The 26,609-nt window shown below is 41.7% G+C and overlaps 1 protein-coding gene across 12 annotated transcripts in view; it reads right to left on the reverse strand.

Annotated features, from left to right (window-relative positions):
* Nucleotides 1–26,609, reverse strand: part of strbp (spermatid perinuclear RNA binding protein) — a 276,353-nt gene that overhangs the window by 61,283 nt on the left and 188,461 nt on the right. For 8 of the 12 annotated variants that reach the window (XM_072488405.1, XM_072488408.1, XM_072488401.1 and 5 more), the window contains 9 exons: nucleotides 23,941–24,129; nucleotides 22,762–22,997; nucleotides 16,820–16,985; nucleotides 11,551–11,698; nucleotides 8,099–8,193; nucleotides 7,606–7,701; nucleotides 7,056–7,167; nucleotides 6,567–6,664; nucleotides 5,123–5,252 (listed from right to left, as the gene is read on the reverse strand). In XM_072488405.1, the coding sequence (XP_072344506.1) occupies nucleotides 5,123–5,252; nucleotides 6,567–6,664; nucleotides 7,056–7,167; nucleotides 7,606–7,701; nucleotides 8,099–8,193; nucleotides 11,551–11,698; nucleotides 16,820–16,985; nucleotides 22,762–22,997; nucleotides 23,941–23,979 (1,120 nt within the window). In that variant the 5' untranslated portion in view covers nucleotides 23,980–24,129. The remainder of the gene's footprint in view (nucleotides 1–5,122; nucleotides 5,253–6,566; nucleotides 6,665–7,055; nucleotides 7,168–7,605; nucleotides 7,702–8,098; nucleotides 8,194–11,550; nucleotides 11,699–16,819; nucleotides 16,986–22,761; nucleotides 22,998–23,940; nucleotides 24,130–26,609) is intronic. The other 4 variants (XM_072488410.1, XM_072488409.1, XM_072488412.1 and 1 more) reach the window with 2 other exon arrangements.

Here is a 26,609-nt window from a genome sequence, read left to right on the forward strand (position 1 = left end):
GTTTTGGGAAGGGCGTTGATCCCGAAGGTGAGGGGGACGGAGTATATGGCTATAGCTATCTCGGATCATGCTCCACATTGGGTGGACTTGGAGATAGGGGAGGAAAAAGAACGGCGTCCACCCTGGAGAATGGACATGGGACTAATGTAGGGTGAGGGTGTGTGTCTAAGGGTGAGGGGGTGTATTGAAAAGTACTTGGAACTCAATGATAATGGGGAGGTCCAGGTGGGAGTGGTCTGGGAGGCGCTGAAGGCAGTGGTTAGAGGGGAGCTGACATCAATCAGGGCACATAAAGGAAAGCAGGAGAGTAGGTAACGGGAGCGGTTGCTGCAAGAACTTCTGAGGGTGGACAGGCAATATGCGGAGGCACCGGAGGAGGGACTGTACAGGGAAAGGCAAAGGCTACATGTAGAATTTGATTTGCTGACTACGGGTACTGCAGAGGCACAGTGGAGGAAGGCACAGGGTGTACAATACGAATATGGGGAGAAGGCGAGCAGGTTGCTGGCCCACCAACTGAGGAAAAGGGGAGCAGCGAGGGAAATAGGGGGAGTGAGGGATGAGGAGGGAGAGATGGAGCGGGGAGCGGAGAGAGTGAATGGAGTGTTCAAGGCATTCTATGAAAGATTATATGAAGCTCAGCCCCCGGATGGGAAGGAGAGAATGATGTGTTTTCTGGACCAGCTGGAATTTCCTAAGGTGGAGGAGCAGGAGAGGGTGGGGCTGGGAGCACAGATCGAAATGGAGGAAGTAGTGAAAGGAATTAGGAGCATGCAGGCGGGGAAGGCTCCGGGACCGGATGGATTCCCAGTTGAATTTTACAGGAAATATGTGGACTTGCTCGCCCCGCTACTGATGAGAACCTTTAATGAGGCGAGGGAAAGGGGACAGCTGCCCCCGACTATGTCAGAGGCAATGATATCGCTTCTCCGAAAGAAAAAAAAAGACCCGCTGCAATGCGGGTCCTATAGGCCTATTTCCCTCCTGAATGTAGACGCTAAGATTCTGGCCAAGGTAATGGCAATGAGGATAGAGGATTGTGTCCCGGGGGTGGTCCATGAGGACCAAACTGGGTTTGTGAAGGGGAGACAGCTGAATACGAATATACGGAGGATGCTAGGGGTAATGATGATGCCCCCACCAGAGGGGGAAGCGGAGATGGATGCCGAGAAAGCATTTGATAGAGTGGAGTGGGATTATTTGTGGGAGGTGTTGAGGAGATTTGGCTTTGGAGATGAGTATATTAGATGGGTACAGCTGCTGTATAGGGCCCCGATGGCGAGCGTGGTCACGAATGGACGGGGGTTTGCATATTTTCGGCTCCATAGAGGGACGAGGCAGGAATGTCCTCTGTCCCCATTATTGTTTGCACTGGCGATTGAGCCCCTGGCAATAGCATTGAGGGGTTCCAGGAAGTGGAGGGGAGTACTCAGGGGAGGAGAAGAACACCGGGTATCTCTGTATGCGGACGATTTGTTGTTGTATGTGGCGGACCCGGCGGAGGGGATGCCAGAGATAATGCAGATACTTGGGGAGTTTGGAGAATTTTCAGGATATAAACTGAACATGGGGAAAAGTGAGTTGTTTGTGGTGCATCCAGGGGGGCAGAGCAGAGAAATAGAAGACTTACCGCTGAGGAAGGTAACAAGGGACTTTCGCTACTTGGGGATCCAGATAGCCAAGAATTGGGGTACATTGCACAGGTTAAATTTAACGCGGTTGGTGGAACAGATGGAGGAGGACTTCAAGAGATGGGACATGGCATCCCTGTCACTGGCAGGGAGGGTGCAGGCGGTTAAAATGGTGGTCCTCCCGAGATTCCTTTTTGTGTTTCAGTGCCTCCCGGTGGTGATCACAAAGGCTTTTTTCAAAAGGATTGAGAAGAATATCATGAGTTTTGTGTGGGCCGGGAAGACCCCGAGAGTGAGGAGGGGATTTTTGCAGCATAGTAGGGATAGGGGGGGGACTGGCACTACCGAGTCTAAGTGAGTGCTACTGGGCCGCCAATATCTCAATGGTATGCAAGTGGATGGGAGAAGAGGAGGGAGCGGCATGGAAGAGATTGGAGAGGGCGTCCTGCAGGGGGACTAGCCTACAAGCTATGGTGACGGCGCCGTTGCCGTTCTCACCGAAGAAATACACCACAAGCCCGGTGGTGGTGGCTACTGTGAAAATCTGGGGGCAGTGGAGACGGCATAGGGGTAAGACGGGAGCCTCGGGGTGGTCCCCGATAAGAAATAACCATAGGTTTGCTCCGGGGAGAATGGATGGGGGATTTGGAACATGGCAAAGAGCAGGAGTAACACAATTGAGAGATCTGTTTGTAGATGGGACGTTTGCAAGTCTGGGAGCGCTGACCGAAAAATATGGGTTGCCCCAAGGGAATGCATTCCGGTATATGCAACTCAGGGCTTTTGCGAGGCAACAGGTGAGGGAATTCCCGCAGCTCCCGACGCAGGAGGTGCAGGACAGAGTGATCTCAAAGACATGGGTGGGGGACGGTAAGGTATCAGATATATATCGGGAAATGAGGGACGAGGGGGAGATTATGGTAGATGAGCTGAAAGGGAAATGGGAAGAGGAGCTGGGGGAGGAGATTGAGGAGGGGCTGTGGGCTGATGCCCTAAGTAGGGTAAACTCATCGTCCTCGTGTGCCAGGCTAAGCCTGATACAATTTAAGGTGTTACACAGGGCGCATATGACTGGAGCACGGCTCAGTAAATTTTTTGGATTAGAGGATAGGTGTGCGAGATGCTCGAGAAGCCCAGCGAATCACACCCACATGTTCTGGTCATGTCCGGCACTACAGGGGTTTTGGGTAGGGGTGACAAAGGTGCTTTCGAAGGTGGTGGGGGTCCAGGTCGAACCAAGCTGGGGGTTGGCTATATTCGGGGTTGCAGAGGAGCCGGGAGTGCAGGAGGCGAAAGAGGCTGATGTTTTGGCCTTTGCGTCCCTAGTAGCCCGGCGCAGGATACTGTTGATGTGGAAGGAAGCCAAGCCCCCGGGTGTGGAGACCTGGATAAATGACATGGCAGGGTTTATTAAGCTGGAACGGATTAAGTTCGTCCTAAGGGGATCGGCTCAAGGGTTCACCAGGCGGTGGCAACCGTTCGTCGAATACCTCACAGAAAGATAGAGGGAATGGAAAAGAAGAAGACAGCAGCAGCAGCCCGGGGGGGGGGGGGGGGGGGGGGGGGGGGGGGGGAGAGAGAGAGAGAGAGAGAGAAGGAACCAGAAGGACTCTCAGGGATGTTAGTGTACATGTATAAAATGTATAGGTTGTTGTTATAGGTAATTGTATATTGGACTGTTGAATTGTATTTTTGGAGAGTATTTATTTGGGACAAGGCAGTTGCCATTTAGTTTTGTTTTTTTAATTTTGATGTTGTTTATATATTATTTATTTCTTGCTTAAAACTGGCCATTGTTATTTATATTGTTATATTACTGTGTAAAGGATGCACAATGTACTGTCATGGTTGGCCAAAAATTTTGAATAAAATATATTTATTAAAAAAAAGAAAAGCAACAAAAGCGATTTTCATTTCATTTAATTTCAAAAGCAGAAGGAGAGAGACCAGGACCCTGGATCAAAAATCTCCTTTTCTCGGGGCAACAATTGCCCTCTCTGCCCAAAGGAAACGACTACGATGACTTTTTTGAAAGTGATCAACAAAACGTTTGCTTTTGCAAACCAGTTGTCAAAATTTTGGTTGATTGGATACTGTAAGCCCCGTCAGCCTTATGCCATGCACATTCTATATCCAAATGCCAAGAGAATGTGCTGCAGACCTGTATCCACAAAGCCAGAACTCTACTTTGAGCAATCAGCAGCATGCTTAGGAATTTTACAATGTGCTCAGCATTCTTTTCAGTCCTTAGTTCCAGTGAGTACCTTGCTCAAGACTAGAATATTTGTCAATAGTTAAGCATTTAATTTCAGTTACATACAACTATTGAAAGAGTTTGAGACTAATATTTTTTTAATGTCTTCCTCTAATCAAATATTCTGGGTACAGCAAGCAATTAGAGGGGCAAACAGCATGTTGACTATCATTGCAGGGGGATAAAAGTACAAAAATAACAAAGTCATGCATCAATCGTACACGGTTTTGGTGAGACCACGCTTGAACGCTGTACACAGTTCAGGTCTCCATTTCCAAGGAAGGTTATGGCAGCCACGGAGGAGGTACAGCGAAGGTTCACTAGATTTGTTCTGTGATGAGAGGCTGAGTATATTTGGCCTAAATTTAAGAATGAGAGGTGATCTCCAGATATCCAGCAATAGTGATGTCATCAAACAGGGTTCAATCACACTGAAATGTTTTCGGGCAGAAGTGTACCAAATTTTCCACTTAATAAAAATTTACATTAATCCAAACAAATGAGTAGGTCATTGAGAATATGGGATTGAGAAATTGGCATATCCAAATTTTTGAAATTTATTTGAATAAATATATTTTCCAAAAATTAAAAATTAGTCTCTCAGAGGCCATTCAGCAGTAATTATGATTTTAGCACACTGTTAAAGTCCAGTTGCACTTTATTCAACAAGGTGCATTTTTTTCAAGGACTTTTCCAGTGAGATTAATAGCACGGAAAGGGCATTAAAAAAAAAATCAGTTTAGTAATTTCTACTTGACAGAGGTATCCGGGGGAGGGGGCCGCCAACAATGCACCCCTTTATTGAAGGGGTGCATACGACCCTCCAAAAGAGCACCCCACCTAGGCCCACCCACGTCCCCATCAGTGTAGCCCCACCAAATCTTTGGACGCAAAGGGACAATTTAGCATGGCTAATCCATCTACCCTGCACATTTTTGGACTGTGGGAGGAAACCCATGCAGATATGGGGAGAACGTGCAAACTCCACAAAGTCTCCCAAGCCTGGAATTGAACCCGGATACCTGGCGCTGTGAGGCAGCCACGATTATCACTGTGCCACCGGATCACTGACTGCAAATTCTGGTTTCTCCATTTAATTGAGCATGTGTAGACTTTAGAAGTTGTCAACTTCAGAGCAGTAATGATGGCAAATGCTAATAGATTTGCTTTTATTACTGCTGCAAAACACAGGCTTCTGTGTCAAATTGGATCATGAAAAAATTTATCATCTACCTACCATCTCGCTCACCCAGTGATCTGGACCATTTTTGAAGGGAGGATCTTGTTGATGGAAGTGGGTCCATCTCCAGTACTTTATAGATCTGACCGAAGGCCATGAGTCTAAGTGCATGCTGTAAGCACAAGATCTATAGATAAATAAATTACAACTTCATACATATAAGCAAGTTGTTTTAGACTAGGTTTTGTATTAATAAACATGTAAGAGGTTCGTAAATGGGCTTGCAAGTTCATCCTAGAAGTAAACTGAGCTAGGCGAGGAAGGACCCAAATTTGATGTTTGGTCATGTGCATAACTAATGGATCTGAACAAGAGCTACAGTATGGCAGTCATAATTGGAGGAAAGAACAGTGACAGGTTTTGCTTCCAATTAATATTCAGCAACTCCTGCTGGAAGCATGCATGTGTAGAGAGGCAAGAGCAGTATCAAGTTATTTGAACAGCCTGCCAAAACCCCATGTCTGAGAATTATGTCAAATAGGCATGGTATTAAAGGAGGAAATAATCTAGCAATGACAATAAAGGAGTAATTAATATCCCCACCACCTGATTAGCAAGTTGTAGGAACTTCTCCCAAGATGCTCTACACAATATCACAATCACAATCTTAGCCATGCTGGATTACTAGCAGCAGCAATTTCAGTTCACACGAGTATGGTTCCATTTTTCTCCCAAGAGGTCTAATGGTAAAAACATTGAGACACATTTCATCACTTTGTTCTCTTGCACTGGGAAAAGATTGACTGTGAAAGTATATCAAAAACAAACTCACTATCTGATCATATTCTACTATATTTTTCCACAATACATAGAATCCATTAGCGCAGAAACAGGCCAGTTGACCCAATTGATTCTTGCTAGTATTAATGTTCCACACAAGCCTTCTAACTTCTGCCCCTCTTCATCTATTCCTTCCTTTATATTTGTATCTAGCTTATCTACCTTATATACCTACACTATTTGCCACAAACACAACCTGTGTAGCATTCTCACCACTTTCGGGGTAAAGACGCTTCTCCTGAAATTTTTATTGTATTTCTTACTTTGGCCCCTGGCTTTGGGTTCTCCACAAGTGTAAACATCTTCTCCAAGTATAGATTATTTAACTATTAGTTATACATGCACACTACAAATGCCGACTTTTAAAATTAATCCTCTGACTTATATGAAATGCTTTCACAATTATTGCCTTCCAAATCTTCTCAACTGGTAACTAAGGTATAAAATTACCACTAGATAATCACAAAATAAAGAAGTAAATTCCCTGCTACACTCAATTTACTTAATCATATAAAAACAATTACTGCTTACAGGTATGGATGATCCGAATGTATCTATATTTTCAAAAAGAAGCCAAAGTTTCAAGATTGGAAAACATTTTCTTCAACTTCCCACAACACTAAAAGCTTTCAATGGTCGTGGCCCTGATTTTCAATCATACCTGGGCACTATGAGTAATGTTGTCCATTTCCTGTGGAGTCATCGAGATCAACACATCAGTTAGGTCTTTTTCACAAGGATCATGCAGCCCTGGACCACCTGCATAGAAAATAGACAAAGTTTGCATTTCAAGCAGTAGACATTTAGCACAATAAATTCTATACATTAAAGCACAATGATTAGTAAATGTGGCAAGCAACTAGTTATTAGCCATTCGAACATTGGGTGAAAAAAGTTTCATTTGTAATTTAGCCAAGGTAAACGTTAAATGTTATGTACCACAGCTGATTTTTCATCGATTCCATACCAGTGTTTGGCAGAAACTACTAATTTCAAACTTTCATATGAAAACAAAACATCATATCTTATTATCTATCCTATTTAAATTAACATAGAACATGTGAGCATGCTAAAACAACGCTAATCTACTCAATACTAATATTAGCAACCTATTTCAATGTATTTATTAATTGTTAATTGAAACTCTTACCAGGTAGAAGAATCCCTGATGCCAAGCACTCCATTACACGTCTCAAGGCTTCACCAGCCCCTAATGGTCTATTACTAGTACCTATGGCTTTTTCACAAATAAGCTCTAGAGGCTAAATGTAATAAGGAACAAGAAATCAGTCACATCCGACATGTAATGGAGAAGGATTTAAAAAAAATAAAAGCACACCCTTAGATTTGATGAAAGATTTTCAAACTAATTTCCAAATAAATATGATTCCAAGTTCTTTTCACAACAGCTTAGTTCAAATTCACCTGGTTAGTGCCAAGAGATAAACTTAATTAGTATCTGGCCAAGATAAATCACAATACCATATGAAAAAAATCTATACCTGATATGTCAGACCGCTAAATTTAATTAAATCCATAATTTAATTTAATTAATTCATGTTCATTTTGACATTCAGAAATTTGCATTTCACTCTTTTTAATTTCTGAATTTGTCTTATTTCGAAATACAAAGTTGGTAGAAGCTTCTATGTGTTCAGGCTATTTGATTTGACAAGGGAACAGTCTATATTTAAACTTACCCATCCTTTCAATGGTCCCCATGTGGGTAATCTGTTGCATAAATCACGCAGAATACGAATCACAATTACACATGACTTTAATCCATTTGCCCTCGCCTAAAACATACAGAATTGTAGTGATACGTCATCTGCTTAGCAGAGATATAAATTACATAGTACTGTGGCATTTCTCAGTGGCTTAGAAAATTAAATTAAATTCTCATGCAAACAAAAAAGAAATTTTACTGAGAACAAACTCCATCTCTCGAATGACCGATTTCAAGTACAAGCAAGAAGCATAAATGTTTAACGATTGCTTTTGTAGCCTCATGATAACTAGTAAAAGAAAACTATCTACCTATTGTAGTATACCGGCTGACTTAAACTGTGCGCGGAGTACCAAAGCTACAAAGAGCAAATGAATAGCATTAAGTGTTTTTTTATATAACAAATAGTTTTAACATTAAAACCTCATAAGGCTACAATAACAATAAGGTAAGAACAAGTAGCCAACCTGAAACCATTTGGCATGTCGCAGAGACGCCAAGGCGTTTAGGCATTTCTGCCTGTCCAATAAGTCCGGTGGATCTTTCATCGCAAAATTTTCTACTGGTGAATGGAATAAGAAGACAGATACAGTTTGACCAAGGGGTTTCTGTCATTCAGTACTAGGGAGTGGCAGCATCCTAGGCAAACAAGGCTCCCAGAAATTTTAATGGTTTAATAGTGCATTGTGGTTACTACAACAGCCATTTACAGTAACGTGAACATGTGAGACAGAAGCAAAAGGCATTCATTCGGGATACGAATCAATGGCATATCAACTGCAGAGTATATGATTCTGAGTCTTATTTAAAATGCAGAACACAACAGATTATACCACACAGCAGATACTTTTGTTGACTGTTAGTCAGGCCTTAATTTCTGGTATCTTGGGTAATCTAAAATTAAAATAACGAATTGTTATTAGGAGAAAAACATGATCGACTTCCAAAACTTTAAAGTCTTTCAGTTTGCATTTCCCTTCACAATGACTTCAGCCTTTGTAGATCAAATCGCAAGAGCTCACACCATCAACGCCATAGAAAAATGCCATTTCAGATTTATGATTGTGTCTTATTGCCACAACACAACATTGATATTGAGGACCCAGGAAGCCAGAAATTAACTATGTATGGCCTTATCATTTTAATGCCATGTGCAAGTGCCACTTGTGGAAGTTATTGTTTTCTGAGAAATTCGCGCCAAAACTGTCTTGGATATTAGAAATAAACCACCTGTAGGCGCCTGCAACAAAGGTATTAAAATGTAACAGAAACTCAATATGGCAGTTAACCCCTACTGAAATTTGCAAAAGCATTTCATAATTTCAAATATTTTCAACAGCTGGAGTTTTCTGCCTTTTAAAGCAACAAAAACATCTGCTATAAAGTACAATATTTCTTACACAAGGGATACAAAGATAAACTGCCGTAGATGGGTGGTTAATAGTCTAAAACATTGGATTAGACAGCATAAAGGATGACTGTCTGCAGGGGCAATTTTTATCCAGCCACGCGATTCTGAATCGAAACATATCAAATTGTAAAACCTCACTCACTTCATCATCACTCATCAGTCATGTCCTAATTTTTTTTTCAAAAAAGAAGGCACATTAACATTTTGTTTCAAAACTATGAGTACAGCTTCATTCTGTTTTGATGTCCACGGGCTATGGTTAAGGTCAACATTGCTCCTCCTACAAAATTTTGATTTGTTTAAAGGTTCTTGCAATGCAGAATTTATTGCATGAAAGGGCTCTTCTGCAAACTTACATAACCATACAACAATACATTCTTTTTGCAGTCAGTCATCTTTTACATGCAAGTTCTACAGAAAAAAAGATAAGGATAGGGGACAAAGAGCAGGCAGTGAATGGGATAGACTTGCACCAAAGTCCCTTTTAAAACACTCATGTATTCACTTCATGCCCTGTACAATTTTGAGTTTGAAATTAATGTAGGCTTCCAACATAACAATGTTCCATGGCATGTGGTGGCAGCAAATGATACAACTCCCTGCAACTTGCACAGAATCAGTAAATGATTCAGAATGTATAGTAGAAAGTTCAGTCTCCCTTTAGGCAGGGAACATTCGGCCTATTGCCAATGCAAAGTTTATTGACACCTAAACTACATATCAAGCAGTGTGAAGCCAATCGCCATCTCAGGAGGTCTTGAATTTTTATGAAACTGCATAAATTTTACGTTACTGGAAAAGATTTTAAATCTCAGGGAAGAAATCAAAACAATGGTAACATAGTTAACTTGAAAACTAAGTGAGAAAGTTGAACTTAAAATTATTCTTCAAATCTGTTGCTGTTGTCAATACATTAATTTCAAACCAATAATTGTAGGTCACATGGTAGTAGGTGTCAACAACCTGCTCACCTCAACTTTTCAAAATATGCAATAGCACAAGCAACTTCAAGTTTTCCCCAACCCCCTTCGACAGCAGGGCATGAACGTACATGAATCATTCATATAAGACAAAATGTAAACAGCTGAGTAAGTCCCCTTCAGCCCTTATTGCGTTGGGTGCTGATTAGTGACTGTATAGCATACTGTGTGGCAGGAAATTTTGGATGGTATTAACTTTGGCAACTAATGTGTACTTGAATCAGTTGATTACTAATGGTGCTTAAAAATTCCTTCTGCGTTTCTAAGCATACAACATTTCATACCATAATTTCTTGCTGAACAGTAGAAAATTACTGAAGGGACTTGTAGCAAGTCTAGAAATGGGGAGAACAGCAACAGGGAGTCCCCTCCTGCCCAGGTGGGCACAGCTGCCTCCATTCCCATGACAGAGAGCGGCCAGTTGGTCAAAGGTCTGACATTGTCCAGTAAGGCTCAACAAACTATCACTGACACGCTTTGGTGGCTAAACCAAAAAAAAAAAAATTCCTACAAGTAAACAATAAAACCAAATTAACACACACTACTTTATTCTTACCAGTTATTTTTCTTTCCCAATCTCAGTGCTGTCACAAGTTCCATGCATTTTAAATAAATGTACTCAAGGCATACTTGAGGATAATAATATTGATATGACTGTTTGAATATGGAATGCTCTTTGTGGTTCAAGTCCTATCCTTGTAAGTTGCGCATACTACAAGAATAGTGCATCTGGATTAATTAGTTTAAAAAAAAAATTAGAATTCAAAAATGTGGGCCCTGCTTAACTAATTAAACCTCAAAGTCTTAGGTTACCATTTATCACAATGAATACCACTTCAACATTGACATTTTACAAAACTTACAACAGTATAAACACAACTACATGGGCTAAGAGTGCTGTGTCACTCACACCATTATATATTTATAATAGTCTGCACAAACATTAATTACAAGTTGTCCCCTCCCCAAACATACAAATATATTTAGAGTCTATAGTTCTCGGTTTTACATTTTTGAATACTTATATATTGAAATGCATCACTGTTGGATCCATGTATGTTGTTTACTTTTCTTTTTGCAGCACTGAGATGGGGCAAAATTGACACCATATAAATTATTAAAAATGCAGCAAGTCTTACATTTATGTGGCCAGTTTAATTACCTGCAGTAGACAAGTAATTTAAATACACAATGTAATAGAGTAGTACGCCTTTTATATATGGAGTACACAACTTTATTTTCAAAGACCCTGGTGTTTTTCAATATCACGTATTCATTCATAGCATTCATGATTTCTGAACAGTTTAAGAACTATGTTAAAAATTTTGGAGAAGTAACCCTTTGATTTTTGTATTTTTTTTTTTTTAAAAGGGAAAGATCTGCATGCTTTGCTGCAAGTGACCGCTGAAGCTGCAAAATTTATTTTCAAGGTTTGATCAAACCTGCTCTGCAAGACCACAGAAGTCTTACAAGCAAGCAACAACATAAAGTTGTAACACGTATCTGAAAAAAATGCTGGTCAATATACCTCCATCTTCTTTCTTTTCCATTTCATCTCTCACCACTGGCGAACTCAGAATAATCTTCAGTGTCAACTTGGGTTCTTTTGTATTTTGAACAGTGATAGCTGCTTCCTCCACACATTTCTCAACTTCAAATTTTTCTTCTGAAAGTTTCTAAAGGTATTAACATTTAAAAAGATATAGACAAACCACATTTTAATCTAAAGAAACAAAAGATAGCCCTTCATATTCACACATCTCAAAACTTCATGGGTGAAAGTTTGCTTCTACAACACCCACATATTGCAAAACAATAACATACAACTTTGAAGCAGAAGTAGGCCACTCACTCATAAGAACATAAGAACTAGGAGCAGGAGTAGGCCATCTGGCCCCTCGAACCTGCTCCTCCATTCAATGAGATCATGGCTGATCTTTTTTGGACTCAGCTCCACTTTCCTGCCCGAACCCTTATTCCCTTTATTCTTCAAAAAACTATTTTTATCTTAAAAACATTTAATGAAGGAGCCTCAACTGCTTCACTGGGCAAGGAATTCCATAGATTCACAACCCTTTGGGTGAAGAAGTTCCTCCTAAGCTCAGTCCTAAATCTACTTCCCATTATTTTGAGGCTATGCCCCCTAGTTCTGCCCCGCCAGAGGAAACAACCTGCCCGCATCTATCCTATCTATTCCCTTTAAATTTTATACGTTTCTATAAGATCCCCCCCATCCTTCTAAATTCCAACAAGTACAGTACCAGTCTACTCAACCTCTCCTCGTAATCCAACCCCTTCAGATCTGGGATTAACCTAGTGAATCTCCTCTGCACACCCTCCAGCGTCAGTACGTCCTTTCTCAAGTAAGGAGACCAAAACTGAACACAATACTCCAGGTGTGGCCTCACTAACACCTTATACAATTGCAGCATAACCTCCCTAGTCTTAAACTCCATCCCTCTAGCAACGAAGGACAAAATTCCATTTGCCTTCTTAATTACCAGTTGCACCTGTAAACCAACTTTTTGCGACTCATGCACTAGCACACCCAGGTCTCTCTGCACAGCAGCATGTTTTAATATTTGATCATTTAAATAATAATTCCCTTTGCTGTTATTCCTACCAAAATGGATAACCTCACATTTGTCAACATTGTATTCCATCTGTCAGACCCTAGCTCATTCACTTAGCCTATCCAAATCCCTCTGCAGACTTCCGGTATCCTCTGCACTTTTTGCTTTGTGTCGTCTGCAAACTTGGACACATTGCACTTGGTCCCCAACTCCAAATCATCTTATGTAAATTGTGAACAATTGTGGGCCCAACACTGATCCCTGAGGGACACCACTAGCTACTGATTGCTAACCAGAGAAACACCCATTAATCCCCACTCGTTGCTTTATATTAATTAACGACTCATCTACCCATGCTACTACTTCACCCGTAATGCCATGCATCTTTATCTTATGCAGCAATCTTTTGTGTGGCACCTTGTCAAAAGCTTTCTGGAAATCCAGATATACCACATCCATTGGCTCCCCGTTATCTACCGCACTGGTAATGCCCTCAAAAAATTCCACTAAATTAGTTAGGCACAACCTGCCCTTTATGAACCCATGCTGCGTCTGCCCAATGGGACAATTTCCATCCAGATGCCTCGCTATTTCCTCCTTGATGATAGATTCCAGCATCTTCCCTACTACCGAAGTTAAGCTCACTGACCTATAATTACCCGCTTTCTGCCTACCTCCTTTTTTAAACAGTGGTGTCACGTTTGCTAATTTCCAATCCGCCGGGACCACCCCAGAGTCTAGTGAATTTTGGCAAATTATCACTAGTGCATTTGCAATTTCCCTAGCCATTTCTTTTAGCACTCTGGGATGCATTCCATCAGGGCCAGGATACTTGTCCACCTTTAGCCCCATTAGCTTGCCCATCACTACTTCCTTAGTGATAACAATCATCTCAAGATCCTCACCTGTCATAGCCTAATTTCCATCAGTCACTGGCATGTTATTTGTGTCTTCCACTGTGAAGACCGACCCAAAAAACCTGTTCAGTTCCTCAGCCATTTCCTCATCTCCCATTATTAAATCTCCCTTCTCAGCCTCTAAAGGACCAATATTTACCTTAGCCACTCTTTTTTGTTTTATATATTTGTGGAAACTTTGTCTGATTTTATATTCTGAGCAAGTTTACTCATAATCTATCTTACTCTTCTTTATAGCTTTTTTAGTAGCTTTCTGTTGTCCCCTAAAGATTTCCCAGTCCTCTACTCTCCCACTAATCTTTGCCACTTTGTATGTTGAACCTGCACCACCATTCAATCAGATCATGGCTGATCTGATTGTAACCTTAACATTCTTGCCTATCAAAGGCTCATGACCCTCAAGAGGAAAATATTCTCCTATTCTCCATCTTAAATGAGCAACTCTTCAAGTGACCCCTAGTTTTGAATTCTCACAAGAGGAATATCCTCTCCACATCCACCCTGTCACAATCCCTCAGGATCTTAAAAGTTTCAATCAAGTCACCTCTTATTCTTCTAAACTCTAGTGAATACAAGGCCTGCCTGTCCAACCTTTCTTCAGAAAACAACCAGCCCATTCCAGGTATTAGTCTAGTAAATCTTCCCTGACCTGTTTCTAACGCATTTACATCTTTCCTGAAATAAGGAGACCATTTTATACACAGTATTCTAGGCATGGTGCACAATTTAACACCCAAAAAACAGAGTCCTGTTTTGGGCGTGAATAGAGGCGTGTTTCTCGGCGCTAACGCCCCCGCTATCAAACGGGACTCTGTTTCTTTTTTGGCCTCGGCGAGGAATGCCCGCCAACGCCTCACAACTTAATTTACTGCACAGACAAACTCAGCTTGTCAGTGCAGGACGAGATCAGGGCACCATTTTTAAATGCCGCCCCAATCTCACAACCCTCACTGTGGCCTCCAGATACCCTAGAGACCCAGAGTATGAGGACATGAGTTTGAATCTCACCATGGTAGATGGTTTGAATTCAACATAAATCTGACATTGCAATCTGATTGTTGATTGATGTAAAACTCCATCTGGTTCACCAATGTCCCCTTAGGGAAGGAAATCTGCCCGGTCTGGCCTACATGCAACTCCAGACCCACAGCAATGAGGTTGACTCTCAAAGGCCCTCTGAAATGGCCTAGCAATCCACTCAGTTCAAGGGCAATTAAGGATTGACAATAAATGCTGGCCCAGCCGGTGACGCCCACATTCCATGAATGAACAAAAAAAACTGGAGTAGTTGTAGAGAATAGCATTGAAGCATTTAAGGGAAGTTAGATAACTTCAGAAGAAAAAGGAATAGACGGGTCTGCTAAGAAGCTTAATGGAAGTAGAGTGGGAGGAGGCTCATGAGGAGCACAAACACCGGTAAGACAAGATGGGTCTAACAGCCTTTTCTGTGCAGTAAATTCTATGTAACAGCATACTCAAATAAATGAGGGGGTAAAGGAAGCATTGCAGTCATTTCAATTTGTGCCTAAGTCCCACGAACATGAATCGGATTAATGACCAAAACGTTTCATAATGTGATTTTGGGACAGATGTTGGTCAGGGCATCAAAAAGTCTTCCTGTGCTTCTTTGAAGAGTGCCATGCAATCTTTTACATTCCTCTGAACAGGCAGACTCCCAGTTCCTCAGCCTGTACTGCACTAAAGCTTCTATCCTCCAAATAACTACTTTTTGCTTCCCACACAGGATAAAGTTTAGTTTAAAAAATCCCTATACTATTTTGGCTGAGCAGGGGAGTTTACCCTGATGCCCATGCCAAATTTCATACCTCAACCAACATCACTGAAACGGATTACCTGGTTATCATCACGTTGCTCTGTACAAATTGGTTGCCACGTTTCCTAAATTTCAACAGTAACTGCACTTCAAAAGCACTTAGTTGGCTTTACCCCGAGGTTGTGATAGTCACTTTACAAATGTAAGTCTTTCTTTATATACCACAGAGAATCAATTGCAGCTCCCAAAAGTACTTAACATACAAAACTAGCTTAATCTTCAGCACCTCCTGCCACTTGCAGAATTCTATTCAGTCACCTGCACATGGCACAGGAGACTGAAGGCATGATTCTACCTGTCAATACGAAAGGAGGCATTCTCCATGGAAAAGTGTAAACTGCTGCATGCACGGCTTCAAATTTGTATATGTAAAGACTGATGGATTTTTATTAAGACTTGATCCTAATTTTGTACCTCTTAACAAGAATAGTCATATGTGTGTGTGTGTTGGGGGGGGGGGGTCAATTTTTCGCAGGTGTTTGCCATTGGCGAGAATGGCAACACATCATGCAGGAATCGTTAAACTATGGGCAGCATGGTGGCGCAGTGGTTACCATTTCTGCCTCACGGTGCCAAGGACCCAGGTTCGATCCCAGCCCCAGGTCACTGTCCGTTTGGAGTTTGCACATTCTCCCCGTGTTTGCATGGGTCTCAACTGTCACAACCCAAAGATGTGCGGGCTAGGTGGATTGGCCACGCTAAATTTCCCCTGAATTGGAAAAATTAATTGGGTACTTTAAATTTATTTATTTTTTAAATGAAAAAAGAATCGTTATACTTTCCATAACCTACACCAATGACGTAACAAGGTTTCCGCCATTCATTTAAATACATTATTATGAGTTTACTGTGTAGGGAAAGAGGGACATGCTTGGGCAGTACCCTGGCACAGGTTGGCAGAGGCAGTGCCGGGGTGGGCCCTCTGGGGAGCCCCATGGGAGGGGTCCCCCTTATGTGTGTTTGTGCGTTGGGGAGGGCTGATGTCTGTGAGGGTGTAGAGTGCCCCAAGATCATGGTGGGTGGGTGGGTGGGTGGGGGGGGGGGGGGTTGAGGAGTGCTACCAGTACTGCGAATGAGGTATAGGGTGCCCCAATACTTCTGGGTGATCCTCCGTAACCATGAGGAGTTTATATTTAGTGCTCTTCCGAGCGCTCTTTAAAGATGGCGCCTCGGTCACTGCAGAACCGGTCCTATCGATCCCCGCCCTGCCAGAGTGATGGGGTAAACCACACACCTCCGATTTTACTTGTCAGAGTGTCAGAAGATCTGGTCTGAAAGCTCGACTGTAAATCTGGAGGGATACACGGCAGTTTTAGGTCAGAGCCCGACACGCTGATAAATTTTGGGAAAATTCTGCCCATGGTGTTTAATGTAGATTAACGGTAACATTTTCACTCATGCAGAGTCAAGTATGACTGCAATTTATGCGTCGTACATTTTCTTATCCAGCACAACCAATTATTTGGAACTCACCTGAACTTGTATTGGCAGATTGTTATGCACTGTGTTTAGTAACTTCTCGGTTGGTTTTTCTTTACACATTAACACCAGCTCTAAATCCAGGTCTCCCTTTATCAACAAACCCTTTGCAACCAATCCAATTCTCATCACACCACACAAGACGCGACCACTCTGTTCACTGTAAAAACAATGATCAATTATGTGATTTGTTTTTCCTTCAAAAAGAGAAAAGTAAAATCTTTTATGAAACAGCTTGAAGAATTCGCCCTTTGTTTTTTAAAATACATTCAGAGTACCCAATTAATTTTTTCCAATTAAGGGGCAATTTAGCGTGACCAATTTACCTACCCTGCACATCTTTGGGTTGTGGGGACGAAACCCATGCAAACATGGGGAGAATGTGCAAACTCCACACGGACAGTGACCCAGAGCCGAGATCGAACCCGAGACCTCGGCGCTGTGAGGCAGCAGTGCTAACCACTGCGCCACCGTGTTGCCCTTGAATTTGCCCTTTGAATAGTAAATTCTTTTGAAACTTTCAAATATACAATTGTCTAATGTATAGAATCCTGCCTGTAAGTTTTTTCTCGCAAATATACATTCATTTCCTTTTTGAAAATTATTATTGAACTACTTCCACTATTATTTCAGGTAGATAACTACTGCATAAAAAAACTACTGCATACAGAACATGACTACTGCATTAAAAAATTCCCCACCTTCCCAGGGCTCTTTTACAAGTTACCCCAAGTCGAAACCATGTTAACAACTCTCTTGCCAGAGAAATAGTTTCTCCCAGTCTACTTTTGGTCATTTTGAACACCTTGATTGACTTTCCCTTCAACCTTCTCTAGACTTTTTCCACATATAGTTGTTTGGCAGTCAGAACTTGAGTACTGTTGAAAAACGATACTTTGTCAACCTAGCAATTAGTACTCTCCTCAACACAGCATAAAGTTGTTGCTTCCCCTGACATTCTTGCAATTGTCCTGATGAGTGCAAGACGAAAAGATTTGACTAATATCTTTTTTCAGCAATACTTTTCACTTAACTAAAGTTTCTCATTGCTCAGATCATTCGATTATTTCTTCTGCACCTTCTTCTAAATTATGGTGCCAATAATTAGTTACAATTCTTTATTTCAGATGAGGCATAACGAGTGATTTATGCTGATTTAGCATACCTTTCTTGCTTTTGTACTTTATACCTCCAGTGTTCACAAAATCCATTATCTCGTATGCATTCGTTAAAGAGCCTTATTGGCTTGTCCTGCCACTTTCAAAGACTTGCATTTGTAAATCCCAAGGTCTCTTCTGTTTTTGCAACCCTGTTAGAATTGTACCATTTAATTTGAGAGAAATAACTTCTTCTCATCTGTTTTAAATCTGCTACCCTTATTCTAAAACTGTGACCGGTCGTTCTAGATTGCCCCACACGCCTACTTTGTCAATATTGTTTATCATCTTATATACCTCAATTAGATCTCATCTCATTCTTCTAAAGTCGAAGAGTGTAGGCCTCAATCTCCCTTCATAAGACAGACCCCTCATTGCTGGAATCAATCTAGTGAACCTCCTTTGAACTGCCTCCAATGCAACTACATCCCTCCTCAAGTAAGGAATCAATACTGTACACAGTACTCCAGGTTCAGTCTCACCAATGCCTTGTACAGTTGCAGTAATGCTTCCCTTCTTTTATACTTTATTCCTTTAGCTACAAAGGACAAAATTCCATTTGCCTTCCTTATTACCTGATGTTTTTACCTGCATGCTATTTTTCTATGATTCATGCACGAAGACACCCAGATCCCTCTGCACTGAAGCACTCTGAAGTTTCTTTTCATTTAGATAATAAGTTGCCTTTCCATTTTTTTGATCAAAATGGATAACCTCACACTTATCCACATTAAACTCCATCTGTCAAATTTTGGTCCACTCACCTAATCTTTTCTTATTTCCTCATTGCAACTTACTAACCCAACTAATTTAGTGTCGTCTCCAAGTGAATATAGTACCTTCTATTCCAACATCCAAGTCATTAATATATATTGTAAATTGCTGGTGCTTGACAACTGAATCCTGTGCCAACCAGATCCATTTATGCCAAATCTCTGCCTTCGGTCAATTAGCCAGTTTTCTATCCAAGGTAATAAACTGCCCCATATTCCATGTGATCTTACCTTGTGTCTTAACCTTTTGTGAGGCATCTTATCAAATACCTTCTGAAAGTCCAGATATACTAGATCTGCAGGATGCCCATAATCCACATGACTTGTTACATCTTAGAACTCTAGCAAATTAGTCAAACATGGTTTACCCTTGATAAAATCATGCTGACTCTGATGGATTTTCTAAACGTCCTGTTATTATTTCCTTAATAATGTTCGAACAATTTCCCAACAACACAGCGGCATGATAGCACAGTGGTTAGCATTGACGCGTCACAGCTCCAGGGTCCCAGGTTCGATTCCCAGCTTGGGTCACTGACTGTGTGGAGTCTGCACGTTCTCCCGTATCTTCGTGGGTTTCCTCCGGGTGTGCTGGTTTCCTCCCACAGTCCAAAGATGTGCAGGTTAGGTGGATTGGCCATGCTAAATTGCCCTTAGTGTCCAAAAAGGAAAGGTTAGGTGGGGTCACGGGGATAGGGTGGAGGTGTGGGCTTAAGTGGGGCGCTCTTTCCAAGGGCCGGTGCAGACTTGATGGGCCGAATGGCATCCTTCTGCACTGTAAATTCTATATTCTACATGAACAAATGTTAAACATATGATGTTTAATGTGGATAGCCGGACAGAAACCCCAATATTTTATTTAATTTGTAAGACTGTGAGGAAACGATGCGTCACTCCAGGCACAAATAGGGATATGTTATATTAAAACAAACTTTATTACTACCACATGATTAAACTAATTTTATCATGCGCAGCATGGTGGTACAGTGGTTAGCATTGCTGCCTCACAGCGCCAGGTACTGGGTTCGATTCCGATCTTGGGACTGTGTGGAGTTTGCACATTTTCACTGTGTCTGCTTGGATTTCCTCTGGATTCTCCGGTTTCCTCCCACAATCCAAAGATATGCAGGTTAGATCGACTGGCCATGCTAAATTGCCCCTTAGTGTCCAACTGTTAAGTGGGTTATGGGAGTGGAATGTACTTTTGGCGGGTTGGTCTAGATCTAATGGGCCGAATGGCCTCCTTCTGCACTGTAGGGATTCTATCATTCTAATTTTCCTCTCCTTCTTCTGCTTCCCAAAGTCTATCGCTTCTGTGCATTACATTTAATCTACCGTGAGTACATTTCGCTAATCTGTCTGTCCTCCTGAAATCTGTGACAATCCTACTCACTTTTAACTACAGTTCCAAGTTATCCACCACCTGCAAACTTTGAATTTATTCCCAATTCCAGGTCATTAATATATATCTAAATGAATTGTGATCCCAATACCAAATCTTTGGGACATCATTCTAATCTCCTGTCTCTAATCTGGGAAAAAAAGGTACACTTCACTACTCTCTGTGGCCTGTCTTGTAGTCCATTTTGTAGCCATGCTTTCAGTACCTTTTAAATCCCCACGGTTTTGATTTTGTTAAAAAGTCTATTACGTGGCACTTCATTGAACACCATCGAAGACCACATACATGACATCACCTTCACCAGCCCTCCATTATTTCATCAAAAACTCAATTAAGTTCATCAGGTACAACTTGTACTCAAAACGCCATGTTGGTTGTCATTTATTATCCCTGGTTATTCCAAGTAACAATTCATTTTTCCTCTGATGATCTTTACAAGTTTGTACACCATTGACGTCAGGTTCATTGGCCTAGAATTACTAGGTTTATCCGATTTTTAAAAAGTGATGTAACATTTTCAACTCTCCAGTTCTCTTGCACCACTCCCATATTCAACAAGGATTGGAAGATTGTGGCCAACTTTCCAATCCTCATGATTTCAATGGCCTGGGATGTATCACAACCTGGAGAAATTTTCTATTTTGAGCACTGCTGTCCTATTAAACACTGGGGCGAAATTCTCCGGAAACGGCGCTATGTCTGCCGACTGGCGCCCAAAACGGCGCAAATCAGTCGGGCATCGTGCCGCCCCAAAGGTGCGGAATGCTCCACATCTTTGGGGGCCAAGCCCCAACCTTAAGGGGCTAGGTCAGCGCCGGACGAATTTCCGCCCCGCCAGCTGGTGGAAAAGGCCTTTGGTGCCCCGCCAGCTGGCGCGGAAATGACATCTCCGGGCGGCGCATGCGCGGGAGGGTTAGCGGCCGCTGACGGCATTCCCACACATGCGCGTTGGAGGGAGTCTCTTCTGCCTCCGCCATGGTGGAGACCGTGGCGGAGGCGGAAGGGAAAGAGTGCCCCCACGGCACAGGCCCGCCCGCGGATCGGTGGGCCCCGATCGCGGGCCAGGCCACCGTGGGGGTACCTCCCGGGGCCAGATCGCCCCGCGCCCCCCCCAGGACCCCGGAGCCCGCCTGCGCCGCCTTGTCCCGCCGGTAAGGTAGGTGGTTTAATCTACGCCGGCGGGACAGGCATTTTAGCGGCGGGATTTCGGTCCATCCACGCCGGAGAATCGCGCGGGGGGGGGCACCAACCGGCGCGGCGCGATTCCCGCCGAATATCTGGTGCCGGAGACTTCGGCAACCGGCGGGGGTGGGATTCACGCCAGCCCCCGGCGATTCTCCGACCCGGCGGTCGGTCGGAGAATCTCGCCCCTTATCTATTTCCATCCTATTCAATTTCTCTTTCCCCACCTCCTTTATTGTGATTGGACAGTGTCCTCTTTTTTTGTGTAAACAGGTATAAAGTACTCATTTAGTACTCTGTCATGTCTTCTTCGCCCATAAAATGACTTCATTTTTTACTCTAGAGCTATCCTTTCTTTTGATTATCTCTTTGCTCCCTTATGCTTATATAAGACAATAGTATTCCATTTCCTGTTGCCAGCTAATCTTTACACACATACTCTCTGAACCCATTTTATTCCTTCTAAGTTCTCTTCTGCACTTTCCACATTCAGCTAGTTTTTTTATGAACCTGACATTTATCATCATCCTCGTCACTTTCAGATTTCCAGCATTTGCAAGACTTTGCTCTTAATTTATCATAAGATAGTTATTTCCATTTCATGTTAATCGCAATTTCTTCAGCCAGGGAACTCTAACTTTGGATACACTTTCTTTCCCCATCACAGGAATATGTTTAGCACAGGAATAGGGTTAACCTTTCAGGTGTGTGATATTTCATCTGAACCTGCCACACACCTGAAACATTAACTCTGGTTCTCTCACAAAAGATGTTGCCAGATGCGCTGAACATTTCCAGCATGCACAGTATTTTACTTTAGCATGTTTATTCTGCACTGGCATGCTTGAAGGCCTCCCATTGCTTAATACTATTTCAGAGGCTAATTTCTATATCCAATCCATTTGGGCCAGATCTCTTTCAACTCATTCAAATTAGCATTCCAGTACTTTTGATTGTTCCTGGTCTTTTTCCATACCTAATCTAAACCTAATTATATAGTGATAACAGCCTTCCAAACATGTTCCACTCGTCCCACTTAATTTCCCAGAACTAGACCCTATTATACATTTCTATATAATTGGATTGAAAAATAAATTTGGGAACCATGTCCTTGGAAATGAATAATTTTCTATTTTTAAGGACACAATACAATTTTGTCTGCTAGAAGTTAAAATTATCCTAAATTATTGGAATGTAGAAATTTGATTAAACTTTATCGGTTAGAGAACCCGTTTAACTAAATGTTGATCAAATTTCAAAACTGAACATTGCAATTTGTCAGCAACTAATAAACAAATGATGTGGATGAAAATCTAATAAATCAGCAGAACACTCTTCCACTGACATGAGAGTCAATTACAATATTTCTTCTGTACAGAAAACACAGGGAAACGTTCTTTAGCAAAATTGGCATCAACTCACTTTGCATTGCTCTCTGATGTGCCACTTTTCTTCACATCTGCAGCTTCGTCTTCACCGTCATCCACATTAATTGATTGTGAATTAGTTTCATCCAAATAGTCCGATACATGTTTCAGTGCACACTCCACTGTTGAAACCATATTCTGCACAGCTTCAAGCTCTTCTTGGGAAGGATACACCGAGGAATGTTTTGCCATGACATGTCGGTCATCATTCGCAAATGTTCGGATTGGTCTCTTCAAATAGAAAATGAAGTTTATATATTGAACCATGTACAAATTTACGACTAAATGTTCTAAAAGCTTTAAGTACTAAAAAAAAGCAGAGTCAAAATCCATGCATAGGATAATGCCTGCTCTTCTGCTATTCCCTTGGGCATCCATTCCACTGGGTGACGAGAACAGATATTCAGCTTTTCTTCTGGTCTTACTACAACTTCTGCTCGACAGAAAACTTTAAAAGGTTAACAGCAGATATTTGGAGTTCACAGCTTTCAACTTCAGGAGGCATTAAGCATTCTGCTCTCTCCATTCTTTCGTGATTTCATTGTCACTTGTTACGGGAATGATTTTTCTTCTGGTGGGGGCCAGTGAAGAACATAACAACAAATGTGTACCTCAGAGCACAAGGCCCAGTTGTAACTGTAATGTCATTACTACCAGGTTCAGAAATGTTATTCTTTACCTCTGACACTTGTATAGTTTGATTACTGAACATCTGTGTAGTTCTCAACAAAATGCAATTTCTACAGATTATTCAAAATCATATGGATGCTGATGGAAAAAAGTTTGAGAAATTATCTTCATCAATGTCATGATCGAAAAGGCATAATTCTCCATTTCCCTGCATAAGTCTATCATTGAGCAACCCAAGATGATACTGTTAAATCTGGTGTACTTGACACTCTTTTTAGTTTTAGAAAACATTGAGGGATATTACTGAGACTGCAGCTATGTAAGTGGACTTTGAAAAGGAGATAATTTTATGAGCTAGGCAGGTTAGGCTGCCTGCAGGGACTGTGGATAAGCCTTTGATTTCTGGAGAAAATGCAAAAAGCATAAATTCTCAATCACAAATCAGGGAGCACAGGACAGGATTGATTAAGAGCTTGGCATGCAGAGGACATAACTTGAAGAATGTTGAAGACCCTACCAAGGTAGGTAATGTTAGATTGCTTACCTTTTGTATGGTCTTCTTCATTCTTTCAACATACTTCATCCTCCAAATACAAATGATTAAGCCATCACCCAAACGGGGGAAAATTGCAAGACACTGTCCATTTAAGACTTTTCATCCTTGCAGTAGCCATGCAAGCCACATGATCTCCCCCGCCTGTGCTGCATATAAGGCTCATTCTGTACCTCAGTTCTTTCATGGAGGAGAAAACAGAAGAAATCAAATTGATACTGCCAGGAATACATAAAAGAAATTGGTAAGCGCCAAGTGAGAAAAAGAGATGGTATGGTTTGAGCTACTCTGAATACCATTTCCTTATTTGCACTTCAAAAGGCAGTTTCCTTTGTTATTCTGCACTTTCTAGAATTTCAAACTTACCCATATGCATTGTGTAGTTGTTTCTGCATGGAGAATAGCTGAACCACCAAGCTAACCTCACCTACACTGTTTTAGCACGATCACATGGCAGACCTGGTGCTTATGTGACTGATAAGGGTTTTTGACTGGTATTTTAACATCCAAAGATTTAAATATAATTTAATTAATCTGGGTGCCAAATCCACACTTGTGCAATCACAAAAGGCATGGTTTAAACCAAGAGTAAATGCCATTGAAGATTTAAAAAGTGTTATAACCTGCCTACTTACCATTGGCTGGGGACTAATGACTATCCCACAATCCTGTGGGAGTATGAGCTTCCCCAATGAGGGGGGCGGAGAAACCACTAGTAAACTCCTAGTATAAATAAAGCTGGCCAGTTCAGGAACCAGCAGGAAGGAGTATGTAGCAAGGGAAGTTACTGCTACTGTTATGTATATATGTTATAGTAAATAAATGTTATTACTTTGTATCCTTAAAACTCGTGCTGGATTCTTCGTGGCCCTTACAAAAAAAAGGTTTAGAAACATCCATATTATTTCAGTATTTAAGACATCGGACTAGATTTTTATGCGTCAGCTGCAGTGAAAGCTTGTATAATATCCAAGTTGTCAACTGGTATTTACAGTTTGTAAAAACTGAATTTTGTTTTCTCCTTCTCCCAACTGAGCCATGACTGTTGGAGGGTGACTGGGGTAGATGAAAAAACAAGAGCTACCGCCTGCACAGTATCAGTAAACCGAAAATCTGTCCTGAGAATCAGTACATGAAGTTCTGCCAGGATCCCAAAACATGGCTTCCTACTCAGGGCAGACTCACACCAACGACCGCCGCTGGGACTGATCATCTTCTCTTCCTTTATTGGAAGGCAAATAGCTCTTTTTTTCCGTTTAACAGTATAAAAGGTGGGCTTTCCATTAATATAACAACAAATCAGTGGAGAAAATAGATTACTCTCCTGACTGTGCTCAGGCTCAGTGCTAGATAGCACATCTGCATTCCATGAAACATAGGTCTGCTTGTACTGAATCTACCCGGGACCTTTGAATGGCTCACGGCTCTGTACAATTGCACAGATTACACAGCCACATCAGCATCCTTGAATTCAACTCTAATTTGTCGCATTACATTTTTCCACTATTGTGTACAGACCTACCTAGAACCCACTGGTAATAGAACAAGTAGATTCTGGTGTCTATAGCTGGTAAAAATGGTGGCACCGCCCGTTCTAGTAAACCCCTAGATTCATCTAGATTCTAGATAAGCTCAATCTCAATCTCTCCACCTCAATACATGCTCCACACATTCCCATTCCAGTCTCACTGGATAGCATAAGGATTGCACAGTACTTGCGAAATAGTTAAAAGTCACAAACCTTGGGCATTCAAAGGAACTCAGGGTAGAGTGATCCATGCATCTAGATCATTAAAATGTCTTTAATATATACGGCGAGAATAACCAAACAAAATTAATGGAATGTTGGCTTTATATCTAGCAAAATAGGTTACAATTGGGTAGAATTTATGCTACCAGCATTAAAAGTTGTGGGTCAGGTGAACTCCATGATACACTTTGGGGTTCTCTAAACCCTAGCCCATAACAGTATATCTACTATGCTATTAGGGAGGGAGTTCCAGGATTTTGACCCAGCGATAGTGAAGGAACAGCAATATATTTCCAAGTCAGGATCGTGAGTGACTTGGAAGGGGACCTCCAGGTGGTGGTGTTCCCATGGATCTGCTGCCCTTGTCCTTCCAGATGGTAGTGGTTGTGGGTTTGACACAAAGGGCCCTGTCCTATTGCACTTTTTTCCGCTAAATAAATGCTTGGGGACAGCCATGCTCTGGTTCATTCCCAAAGGCAATGCCTTGAGCAAAGCAGACCTGCTTGGTTTGAATTTAAACAAAAGCTTGGCAGTTAACAGTTTTCTGGTGCAGTCTCCATGGCAATGCCTCTACCAATCGTAGCCCATTTGCCAACCAATCTACACTGTCTTGTCATCCAATATAAACTGCTGTTCGCTTTACAATTGGTATCCTTGTAAATCTGTCCTGTTCAGTGTAAGATGAAAAGCTTTGACAGCAAAGCTTTCTGCCCCAACAATATTTAAAAGGAAATTCAAACTCCCAATTAATAGCTGAAAAGGATGACACAACAAAATTTCACAAGTTGAAATATTCAATATAAGAATTTACTAAAACTACAATGGCTACTTGTGCTTTAAACTACTGAAAGGAACAATCCTACAATATCTGCCCTTGCTTTTTGTTCCCAAGTCTGAGAATTTTGCACCT

Source organism: Scyliorhinus torazame, chromosome 22 (assembly GCF_047496885.1).
Source record: "Scyliorhinus torazame isolate Kashiwa2021f chromosome 22, sScyTor2.1, whole genome shotgun sequence".
Classification (NCBI taxonomy): domain Eukaryota; kingdom Metazoa; phylum Chordata; class Chondrichthyes; order Carcharhiniformes; family Scyliorhinidae; genus Scyliorhinus; species Scyliorhinus torazame.